This window comes from Sarcophilus harrisii, chromosome 1 (assembly GCF_902635505.1).
Source record: "Sarcophilus harrisii chromosome 1, mSarHar1.11, whole genome shotgun sequence".
Lineage (NCBI taxonomy): Eukaryota > Metazoa > Chordata > Mammalia > Dasyuromorphia > Dasyuridae > Sarcophilus > Sarcophilus harrisii.
Genome location: NC_045426.1, coordinates 630824644 through 630837063, shown reverse-complemented (window position 1 = coordinate 630837063; position 12420 = coordinate 630824644). Strand labels below are relative to the sequence as shown.

General features: G+C 35.2%; 1 protein-coding gene across 1 annotated transcript in view; it reads left to right on the top strand.

The window, feature by feature from the left end:
* Window positions 1-12420, top strand: part of LOC100931725 (collagen alpha-1(XXII) chain) — a 146985-nt gene that overhangs the window by 53522 nt on the left and 81043 nt on the right. Inside the window, 3 exon segments of the mRNA XM_031947429.1 lie at window positions 170-202; window positions 7740-7793; window positions 10536-10589. Coding sequence (XP_031803289.1) covers window positions 170-202; window positions 7740-7793; window positions 10536-10589 — 141 coding nt within the window.

The following is a 12420-nucleotide window of genomic DNA, read 5'->3' as shown; positions in this document are numbered from 1 at the left end:
TACACATATACATGCATCTTCTACTAGAAATTCCTCCCTCTCCCTTTCCTTTGACCTTCAGTTTCCTTCTCTGGGAAGTTGTTTCTAAGAATTGTAGAATCAAATATTAAAAATGATTAAGTGATTTTTATTAAAATTATTTCTATTTCTTTCTTGGTTTCTATTTCAGATTTCACATTTCACTCCGCATCCTCACATGCCTGTAAGTAAAATATATTGATTTATAGTTAATACCCTGACAAGCCTAGAATGACACAATTCTTTTCTACTGGGCTTTAGGAAGATGACCTTAGATTGAACCTCACTTGGGGATCCATTTTCTTAGCTAAATTCAGGCATTTGGAAGGTAGAGGAAGATATGATTTGGTATTACCTGGAAAATGAGAGTTCTTTGATAAGATACAAAAGATGATTGTAGAGAGATTAACATGCAGTAGCATCTATAAAGAGGACCTTTTGCCAAAGTGGCAGTGGCAATTTGAAATGACTTTGGAAAGAGAACCAAAACAAAAGAGAGAAGGAGGAGAGGAAGAGAAAGTGAGTTTTCTCTGGTAGAATAAAAGAGTAAACTTTTGACCCTATTACTAATCCTAGAAGTACCAGCAAAATTATATTATAGGATTCAATTTTGAAAAAATCTTAGATATTAATTTAAAATTGGTGATAAATAAAAAAGGAAAAATAGATGTGTGTAGTGAGGCATAAACCTAAGCTTAGGAGGGTATTTTTCTTTTTACAAATATATTTATATTTAATATACATTGCTTTATGAATAATGGTGGGAGAGAAAAATCAGAGCCAAAGGGAAAAACCATGGGATAGAAAAAAAAAAAAAACAGAAAAAAGAAGTGAACATAGCAGATGTTGATTTATATTCACTCACCATAGTTCTTTTTATGGATGCAGATGTCATTTTTCTGTCCAAAGTCTAATGGTATTGAATTGGATTCCTGAACACTTAAGAAGAATCAAGTTTTCCATAATTGATCATCACACATTCTTGATATTATTCCATAAAATGTATTACTGGTTCTGCTTGTTTTGCTCAGCATCAGTTCGTGTAAATCATTCCAGGCCTTTATAAAATCAGCTTGTTCGTCATTTTTATACAAAAATATTATTCCATTACCTTCATATACCATAAGATATTCAGCCATTCCCCAATTGATGGGCATCTACTCATTTTCCAATTCTTTGGTACCACAAAAAGATCTGCTACAAACATTTTTGCATATGTGGATCCTTTTCTCTTTTTTTTGATTTCCTTGGGATATAGATTCAGTAGTGATGCTGCTGGGTCAAAGAGTATGCACAATTTGATAGCCTTTCTACAAGGTAAATCAAATGAGAAGGAAAAGAAATGTCTCCAGATTAAAATTCTGAAGATCCCCCCAAAAAATAAATTCTGAAGACCCCAAAAATTTTTTTGAGGAAGAAACATTGGTTTATATGGAAATAATGATATGAATGCAGAGGACCTTATCAACAAATATATTGTAAAAATATTCAGGAGAATGAAACTAGCGTGGTTGAAAAAAAATGATGGCACAATATCTGAAAATTGTATCAGGAATACTATAGAGCAGGATGAACAGAGTTGGCTAAGAAGGCTAAAAATAAAGCAAGATGATGTTTTCTGAGGGTTTTTGTTCTGTTTTTGTGAGACAATTGGACTTAAATAATTTGCCCTGGGTCACACAACTAGTAAGTGTTAAGTGTCTGAGGCTGGATTTAAACTTAGGTTCTCCTAACTTTGAGGTAGGTACCACTGCACCATCTAGCTGCCTCCAAGCTGATGATTTTAAATTTCAAAATATCAGAAAAGAGAGGACTTCTCCCAAGTTAGACAAGGGAGTGATAAAAATACCTGACTTTTTAAAGTTTGGGAAGGACTTCATATGTCTCAATTCATTTGCGATTCTATAATCCTGGTCAGTAGGTGCTATAAGGGGGGAGCCTCATCTTATATAAAAAGAAATAGACTCCACAAGGTTAATGATATGCCTAAGTCATGCAGCTAATCATTGTAACAGGTAAAATTTGAACACAGGTCTTCTTAACATTGAGCCCCTCACTTTCTCCATTATGACTTGTCCAGAAAACAGCTCCTCAGTTATTTTGCTTGTTTGTTTGCGTGTTTTGTTTTGTTTTGTTCCTACCACATAGACAGTTTTTTGAACAAGAAAGAACCAAACCAAATAGCCATTAACAGGGGGTTGAAATGCAACATATACAGTGACATAATGAGTATGCCCCTAACTATCCTTCATATGTTGGTACCAATCCCAGATGAACTGCATCCCAACCTAGTAAAAGAATTGACAGATGCTACTGAGGAACCAATGTTGGTGATATTGTGAAAGACTGTGGCTAATCAATATCCTATTAGATGGAGAAAGGGAGTCTCTTGATTTACCCCACTCCTCCCAAAAAAGAAAATGGAATACAGAACACAAACTGTAGATCAATGAGTTTGACTATAATTTATAGAAAAAATATAGGATGGTCTGTAAAACCTGTAAGAGAAAAGGATGCTGTGATCACTAAGTCATGTCAGACCAGCCTCATTTAGTTTTTTTGTTTTTTTTGACAAGGTTTATAAACTGAAAATGAAGGGGAATGCTGTAGGTCTAAATTACCTATTTAATGAAAACATTTATTAGTATTTTGTGAGAAAAACAGAGAAAGAATTGATCTAGACAATTAAAGTTTAGATAGATAAATACATAGATAGATAGATATTTTGTTGTTGGTTGTTTTTCAGTCATGTCTGACTTTACATAATCCCATTTAAATTTTCTTAGTAAAGACACCAGTGGCTTTCCATTTCTTTCTCCAAATCATTTTACAGATGAAAAAACTGAAGGAAATGGGATTAAATGACTTGCCCAGGGTTATATAGCTAGTATCTGAGGGCAGATTTGAATGCAGAAAGGGGAGTCATTTTGATCCCAAGTCCAGCATTCTATCCATCTCACTACCTGCCCAGATAAATAAAGAAGCCCAGCTAGAATATACCTTAGAAATTGTCATTCAACTTTATTTTAAAACTCTTTACAAGGGGGGAGTAGACCTCCTCCTAAGGCAACCAAGATACTTCTTGGATAATGCTTTTAATAGTAGCATTTATCATAATAGCATAGTAGCATTTATCATTACTATATACCAGACATTATGGGAGGCATTGGAAGTACAAAACAAAAAAAGAATTACATCTCCCTTAAAATAGATTACATTCTTATTAGGTTAAAGAGTACATTCATAAATATCCATATACAAAATAAATGCAAAGGAAGTTTTTTTTTTTTTGGGGGGGGGGGTTGGTTTTTTACATTTTTTCCAGATGACTGACCTAGAAACAATGGGTAGAAATCATAAAAAGGACAAATTGAGACTTTATTTAGGGGTAAGCTCCCTAAGAATTAGAAATATTTAATAGTAGAATGAGCTAAGTCAGTGAATGGTGAGTTACCCATTGCTGAAGATATTCAGACAAAGGATAGGCTACCATCATTTGTTAGTTCCTTTTGTTACAGGTAAGGTTGGAACAGGTAGTCTCTGATTACAGTTTGGATCCTGGAATTTTAAAAGGATTTTAAAGACTGAGGAAAGTATGTCTATGAAATGGTTGGAAATGGAAAGGGGAAAAAGCATTTCCTGATTATCTTTTCTCAAGGAAATCAAATTATTCCCCATCTTTTCAATAAGGTATGTAAACTAAACCATTTTTAATGTTCCTCTTTGTGCTAGGAGGTTACAGTTCTATGAAATATTTCAAAAGGCCACATAATGTAAAGTTTTTAGTCCTAACCTGGCTTTGTGATCTTTAGCAAATTATTTAATTTCGCTGAAGTTATCTTGTTTTAGCATTCTGAGATCCAACCTCTCTTTTGTTCTTTGCTGGAACAAAATTCAAGATATCAAATGATATAGTGAAAAGGGTAATACACTTGTGTTAAGAGAGTCCTAAGTTCAAATCCTTTTTATGAAAACTATTGGGGGTAAAGACAAATAACTTAATTTTCTTCCTCCAGAATCAGTTTTCCTATGAGTTAAGTGGGGGTAATAATACCTATACATATCTTAGACAGTTGTTATGAGGTTCAGATAATAATGCATTTAAAGTGCTTTGTAGCACTTCAGAAGAAAGCTCCTTAAAGATAGAAATGGAGTTGCTTTTTTTTATTTATTGCTCCAACATTTAGTACTATGTATGGATCAGAGTCAATGTTTAATGAGTGATTTTTCATTTACAAGTTGTTAGAGATAAAAGGACACTTAAAATTAGATTAAAATATTTATCATTTATATCAATTACTTTTAAGATTTACAAAGCACTTTAAACACATTATTATCTGATAGTATTTAAAATATACTTCATGTATTTGTGTCTACATGAGTACCATTAGAAATGTCACCAAAGGTAAAGGATGTTATGGTGCTCCACTTTTCAGATTGACCTTGGTATAGAGGTCAAGCCCATTATTGAAGGACATTTGTGGATCCTATCACATCTGACACTTGTTTTGGTTGGGTCCATCCTTCGTTTAAGTGGAATGGGCTTTTCCCTGGGAATATGATGGGCTTTGCCTCTGCCTGTATATTAAAATCTCTTTGCAATAAAATAAGAAAAAAGAGTGCCTATAAAAAAGATTCATTGCAGAATTCCAAGCTGCATTCCCTGAAGCAGCCTTGGTTGCCAAAGCAACATGTGTTTGTATTTATGGTTTTCTAAAGTATTATTCTGTTTGACTTCATTAATGTTCTTCTTCAGTGTGCATTTTCTGAGTCCCTGTGGATCAAGAGGAGGTGGGGATTGCTGAAGGATTTAGAGGGATTTTAAGTCTACAGCATAATTAAGAAAAGTCATAATCAGGGAGGAGACAGAATATCTCTGCCCCAGGCTCCAGACTTTGCAAATTACTGCATTGCTAAAATGCTGGCACATACCACAAGATGGCAATAGTAGCTGTTGGTTTGCATGGGACCTCGATCCCTAGCCTAAAGATAGGGTAAGAAATAAAATTAACCTCAGAGAGCACTTAGTCCAATTAGCAACTCACCTTTATCAGACACTTTTGTAACTCTAGGGGCTTCAGATTTCTCATTTTCTGGTCAATGATAGATTATAAATGACCGGTAAGGTCCTTGGAAGCTCTGGATATCTGTGGTTCTGTTTAACATTTGAAGGTTGTCCAAAAGTTTTCCTCAGAGGAGTCTTGAGGAACAGGGAGTACAGGGGTCAGTATCATATTTTATAGAGTAGGAAACTGAGGTTCAGAGAAATAAAGTGAGGGACTATAAATACATATAAATAAAGTGAGTCTACCCAACTACTACTAATAATAAATTTTTATGCTGCTTTTTAGAGTATGCTTAAAATACTTTCCCCTCAAAAACCCTGTGTGATAGACAATTCAAAGGCAAGCATTGTTATCCCCATCAAAATGTGAAGAAATGAAGGCATTGAAAAATTAAATAAATTTCCTGTATTCGTAGAAAAACCCCAGAATTTGAGAGTTAGAAAGAAACTTAGCAGCCATTTAGTCCAATACATACTAGACAAGAATACTGTCTATTCCTAGATATTATATCTCTGATTAGTGATTGAATACCTCCTTTTCCAAACTTCCATCATCCAAAACCCATCACCCCTTGAAGTAGATCATTCTATCTTTGGACAATGCTAGTTTTAGGGGGACATTTTTGTTGTTTTTCCTTGGCATCAAATTTAAATTCACTGCTACATCTTCCACATTTCACTACTGATTATTCCCTGTAGAATTAATGAATCCTTCTTTCATATGACACGCCTTCTAATTCTCTATTACTATTAGCATGTTTTCTCCTCAATCTTCTCTATTCCAGGATAAATATTTCTTTTTTTTTAATTTAATTTTATTTTTTTAATAATTATAACTTTTTATTGACAGAACCCATGCCAGGGTAATTTTTTACAACATTATCCCTTGCACTCACTTCTGTTCCGATTTTTCCCTTCCCTTCCTCCACTCCCTCCCCCAAATGGCAAACAGTTCTATACATGTTAAATATGTCACAGTATCAGGATAAATATTTCTAATTATTTCAAATGATCCTCCTCATCACTAGGCCATCCCCATTCACAAATCATTCCATAGCCACCACCAAGCAAGAGTAACCCAATCCTTCCCTCTAGAAAACTATCTTCCTCAGTCTCAATCTACGCATCTTGCCACACTACAGTTGTGGTTAATATGAAATACAGTTTTCAGTGGAGAGCTCCAGGGATCTGGACTTGGCTCTGTTATATTTACTGTTGTTATTAATGACTTGGATAAAACAATAGATGGTATGAAGATCAAAAGTACAGATGAAACAAATGACACAAATCTGGGAAGAATCGCTAAGTTATTAAATTATAAAATAAGGATGCAAAAAGATCATAACAGGCTAGGGTGCTTGACTGAATCTAAGATGAAATTCAATGGGATAAATATAAATCTTTCATTTAGGCAAAATATATCTATATGTCTATATCTAATACATACACATACACAAACACATATGTGTGTATATATTAACTTCACTAGGCAAGTTAGGGGAAGCATGATAATGGGGCAGCAGTTCTGATCTGAGTTTTTAGTGAACCATTTGTATGATATGGCCATCAAAAACCTACTGGGATCTTGGACTGCATTAAGAGGGGCGTAGGTTCTATGTATAGAGAGGTGATAATGTGGTTGTAATCAGCCCTTATCAGACTTCACCTGGAGTACTATGATTAGTCCTGTTACTATGGTATAAGAAAGATGTTGATAAGCTAGTGAGTCATCAGAGGAGCTCAATCAAAATGATAAAGTGTTTGGAGTTCTTGTCATAAGAATAAATTGAAGAAGGGCTTCTAAGTGGTATGTACCCTGCAATCCACACATATTCTTTTTCCCAAAGCCAAAGGTTTTAACCATGTAGACATTCTCTCCACTCCAATTTGCCAAAGTATCTGTTGAGCTTTCCACCTGAATGTCTCACCTGCTTATTTTCTCTCTGCTATCTATTATTTGCGTAATCTAAGACAAGTAACAATTTCTCTTTCAAATAAAATTTTTAAAAATAGAGAAAGAGCTTCCCCTAATGACTTAGCATTCCTTCCAGGTCTAAACCCATCATCTTGTGATTTCAGTGAAAAAAGTGGTAATCATCTCTTCATCTGTGTGTAAAATGCTTTAGTTTCTTTTTTTTTATATAATAGATTTTTATTTTTCAAAATACATGCAAAGATAGACAACATCCATCCCTGAAAAACCCTGTTATCCATTTTTTTCTCCTTCCCTGCCCACTTTCCCTTCCCTCAGATAGCAAGTAATTCAGTATAGGTTAAATGTGTGCAATTCTTTCAATATCATACTATACAAGAAAAATCAGATCAAAGGGGGGAAATGAGAAAGGAAAAAAAAAAGTCAAGTGAATAAACAACAACAAAGGTGCAAATTCTAAGCTGTGGTCCACATTCAGTCTCACAGCCTCTCTGGATGCTCTCTGGCTCTCTCCATCACAGGTCCACTGGAATTGCCTTGAATCATCTCATGTTGAGAAAATATGATTTACTTTCAAAAGTACTTTCACTCATTAGATAATTTTTATGGTTCTTTCTACATATCAATCTCTATGAGACTATGAAACTAAGGCTCCTCCAACTTTAATGTTTTATGTGCTATGACATTGTCACCAATGACCTACCTTTGATTGTCTCTTACCAGGGGGAAGCTGGGCAGAAAGGCGAGAAAGGAGATCCAGGCATCAATGGGGAACCTGTGAGTATTACAACCTTTTAGTGCATTGTCAAATGGAGATGTGCTAGCTACCAGCGGTCACGGTGTTGATGGCTATCCATGTTGAAGGATCACACCTACTGTAGGCATGTATATGGAGTGACAATGCAATTCCCTCAAGGATATGAATTGTGCTGGTTGAGTAGTTGAATTAAATGAGATTGCTGACATCATTGGAATTCTGGATTTCCGTATAGATGGATTATTTTTGCTAGACCCCACCGCCCTACCTGCCTACTTTATCATAATGATATGAACAGAGGTGAGAAACAGGTGGTGCAATGTCAATATGAGCATTTCGGGGTTATTTTGTTTTGTTTTTATAAGCTGTGGTTTCTCTAAATAAGAGGTGTAAGCCTCTAATCATCTGTGTCAGAGCCCTGAAATCTCTATCAGCGTCATCCCTGAGGAAATAGAAAACACAAGTGTTCTCAGGGATGCTATTAATGATGAATTTGTGACCCAGGAGAAGCCAAAGCATTTAGTATACTCTCAGCCTAAGATTTCAGGCAACCTAAGGAAAAGGCTTATATATAAGACTTTCCTAAAGACAGAAAAACCACAGAGGAATACAGACATACAAAAGGGCTCTATCCAGAGCCCTATTTGTCTTCTACAAGGAGATCCCTCCTATTTCTCAAACTTTCCTTGCTTTCCCTGCATACAACTCTGTCTTTATAGTATAAAGGGACAGCTTGAATAGCATCCCACAAGCCTACATTCTTCCTGCTTTTATCTTTTATACACAATCAAAATAGAATGCAGATGGTACCTTTAATAGCACTATTTCTAGCAGTTACTCCTTTTTCTTAATAGTATTTTATTTTTCAAAATACACGGGAAGATAGTTTTTAGCATTTATCTTTACAAAAGCTTGTGTTCCAATTTTTTCTCCCTTTCTCTCCTTCTCCCTTTTCCCTAAGGCAGCAAACAAGACAATATAGATTAAACATGTGCAAATCTTCTAAACATATTTCCATATTCATCATCCTACACAAGAAAAAAATCAGATCAGAAAAGAAAAAACCACAAGGAAGAAAGAAAAAACACAAGTAAACAACAATAACAAAAAATGGTGAAAATACTGCTATAGTTGCTCTTACCACTTAACTTCCTGATTATAGTTTGATAGCATGGCCTCTGTAACAGTATGAAGGCCTCCAAAGTTCAAGATAGAATATTTTAATTTTGATAGAAAAAGGTACCTCATCAGTTCCTATTATTTCAAAAGTCACTAACTACTTAAATCAGGGATGGGAAATGTCCAGTTTGGGGGCCATCTATAAGACTCAAGAAATCATTTGTTAAAGCCACTACAGGTGATGATGAGCTGAAAGTGAGGTACAACAACCTCCCATGGCTTTAGTTCTATAAATTGATAATTTTGTAAGGCCCTTGAATGATGTTATAAATATCCAAATGGCCCTTTGTGGAAAAAAAGCTTCCCCTTCCTCGCCTTAGGTAGTGGAATCAATGGTGAATCTCAACCATATAGTTTAATTGTTTCACATGGACCAAGATCAGTCATTCAAAAATCACTCAAATTTTGAGATTTTTCATTATTTCTGTAGATTGAAATCAATATGCATCAAATAATATATTCTGCCTGCAAAAAGGAAAAAATAGCTAATGAGATCTTAGAGTGCATAAAGCATAATTAACACAAATGAAGTAATGTTCCTACTCTACCATGGACAGATAACTTCCTAAGAGATGTGCGTGTATGTGTATGTATTTGTATTTGTCTGGGTATATGTATATGTGTGTGTTCAGAGGTGAAAGGGGCCTAAAAAGTCATTCAATTCAGTTTATTTTCTTTTCAATATTTTTAACAACTAGCTATCTAGTTTCCAGTTGGTTACCTTCAATGATGGATAATTCACTGTCTCCTGAGTCAGCCTATTCCATTTTTTGAGTAGAATTTTATTAACAGAATATTTGAGCAGAATAATTATTCAGAACTTTTAATTTCAACTGAACCAAAATTTTGTCTCCTGTGATTTCTAGAGGGGCAGTTCCGTGATGCAATGGGAAATCTTGGGTCTGTACCTCAGACACTAGGTGAATGATCTAGAAAAGTAAAGTGACCCTGCCCAAGTCACTTAGCCTAAGTCTGCCTCAGTTTCTTCAGATGTGAAAATGAGGATAAAAATGACATTCATTTGATTAGTAACAAGATAATGTTTGTAAGGCACAAATATATTTATACTTAATGCATACTTGTTAATCTCTTTCTACTCACTGGTCCTACTTCTTTTTTATAGGGCCAAACAAAGCAAAATTAACCTTCTTCCACTTGATTTTAAAAGAGAAATGGACAAGTTAGAACACCTTCAAAGGAGAGTGAATAGGACCTGGGTTAGTTGAGTGAAAATATAGTTAGGACCATGCCTCCCATCTTTAAATCTGAAAAAAAACTCTCATGGAGAAAAAGGATTAGAGTGCTTTTACTTGACCATTGAATGACCAATCCAGGTGGGCTGAAATTAATAGCACAATTGATTCAACTCAGTCTAAGTAACAATCTCTCAACAATGAGAGCTGTCCAAATGGGAAGTTAATTGTCTCATAATATAGTGAGCCCTCCCTCACTGGATGTTATCAAGCTGAGATTGGAGTTTCATTTGTCAGGATTTCTTCTTTTGGGGGGGTAAGGGTTGACCTAGATGAATTTTGAGATTTTCTAATTATTTGATGATTATATGATCATTTGATTGATTTTAGGGACCACGTGGTTTTCCAGGTGAAGTAGGACCAAAGGGACCTCCAGGACCCCCGGTAAGTGAAATCCTTACTCTCTATCTTCAGTTGATCATGGCTTTCCAGTAGAAAGTAACAAATATTCTGCTTGTCTTCTAGGTCCATTCACAGTGCCAATTTGTATGTCTGATATTTGTATATCTTATAAACATTAACAGATTCTTGTGAAGATCGTGTCTTTTTAAATCGACAGGAGTCAGGAATTTAGGTTAGGGGAAAACCGTCAGTCTTTATTCTCAGTAAAGAAGGATCAGAGTTGGAAGAGAATCGGCGATAGCAATGTGTGCAGCTGAGTCAAGGAGCTAGCTCGACCAGCAGCCACACAACCAGCAGCTCGGAGTCTTGAACCCAGGCCCAATCTCCCCCAGCTTCTCTTCCTCTCTCTCTCTCTGCCTCCACCCACCAAAATCGTCATTTCCTATACAACACATCAGGACTTGCACGGAGAGTGGGCAGGGACCATTCTTTATCCAATCATGTATATTAATAGAGTATAGCCCAATTACTATCTAGCCTCACGTACTTGGGACCTCAGTGCATCAGTTCAAACCTCAGCCCATTACAGATTCTGAGATACATCCCTTTACCTGGGAACCAACCAGAAATCTGTCAAACTCATGAAGCAGTTGGAGTATATCAGGGAGTATACTGGAGCCAACTTGAACCATCTTTTGAGCTCTTATTGTCAATTTTTTAGTAAAAGCATTTTCATTTAGAAATTCAGGAAACCCTATAGGACTAGGCTTGATTTGTTTTGCTGATTGTCCAGGCTTAAGAAAATGAAAGAGAAAATATTAATAATGCAGATAAAACTTAAAATATATCATGTAAACTTTTTTTTTTTCCTGAATAGCCAGTTGTTAATGACCCTCAGTGTAATAGAAAGAACAGCGAATTAGGGCCCGAGGGCCTGATTTCCAATAGAAGCTTGGTCTATGTGAACTCAGTCTGGTCATTCAACTCTTTTGGACCTCAGTAAAATGAGGAGGTTGGGTTGAATGATTTTAAAAAATTTAATATTTTTCACAATTACATGAAAAAACAATTTTAACTTTATTTTTTTTCAAATTTTGAGTTCCAAATTCTCTTCTCTTCCCTCCCCCACATTGAGAACATAAGCAATTTGATAAAAATTATACATGTGTAGTCATGAAAAACACTTAATGTTGAATGATTTTTTAAAAGTACCTTCTTGCTCTAAAATACAACATTCTGCCACTAATACTGTTGCATGTACTTGAGCTAGTCTTTGGACCTCAGTTTCCTCATCTGAAAAAGTTAAACTACATGATCATGAAAATTTCCCCCAGTCCTAACATTTAGAAATTCTATACAGTATTTCAATAGTTCATGAGACATAAGGGAAATCTGGGTTCAGCTCAGTTGCCGGCTTTATGAACAAGGACAAGTCTCTTTATTGCTCTTCACCTCTCAGCTTCCTCACCTGTAAAACACCTGCAGCACCTCCTCTACAGGGATGTTGTGAGGTTCAAATAAATGTAAAGTGCTTTACATGCCTTCGAATATGATAAAAATGTAAGTTGTTCATAAGTGATTTATACTTTAAAAAGTGATTATACTTAAAAGAAAACTTTTCATATACCTTATAAATAACTAGAATCTATGTGGTTAGTACTTGATGTCATGGTTTTTAATATGAGAACAATGAAATATCCAGTTTATATGATTAACTTTCAAATGTTATCCTCCCACTACCAATGGTGTACGTTCCTAATTATGTATTGCTTACATTGGTATTAAATTAGTTTCCGTTTCCTGAATAATGAGTTAGAAAGGTGACCCAGATGTGTACTAGGTAAAAGGATGGAATGAGAAATTTGCTGCTGAT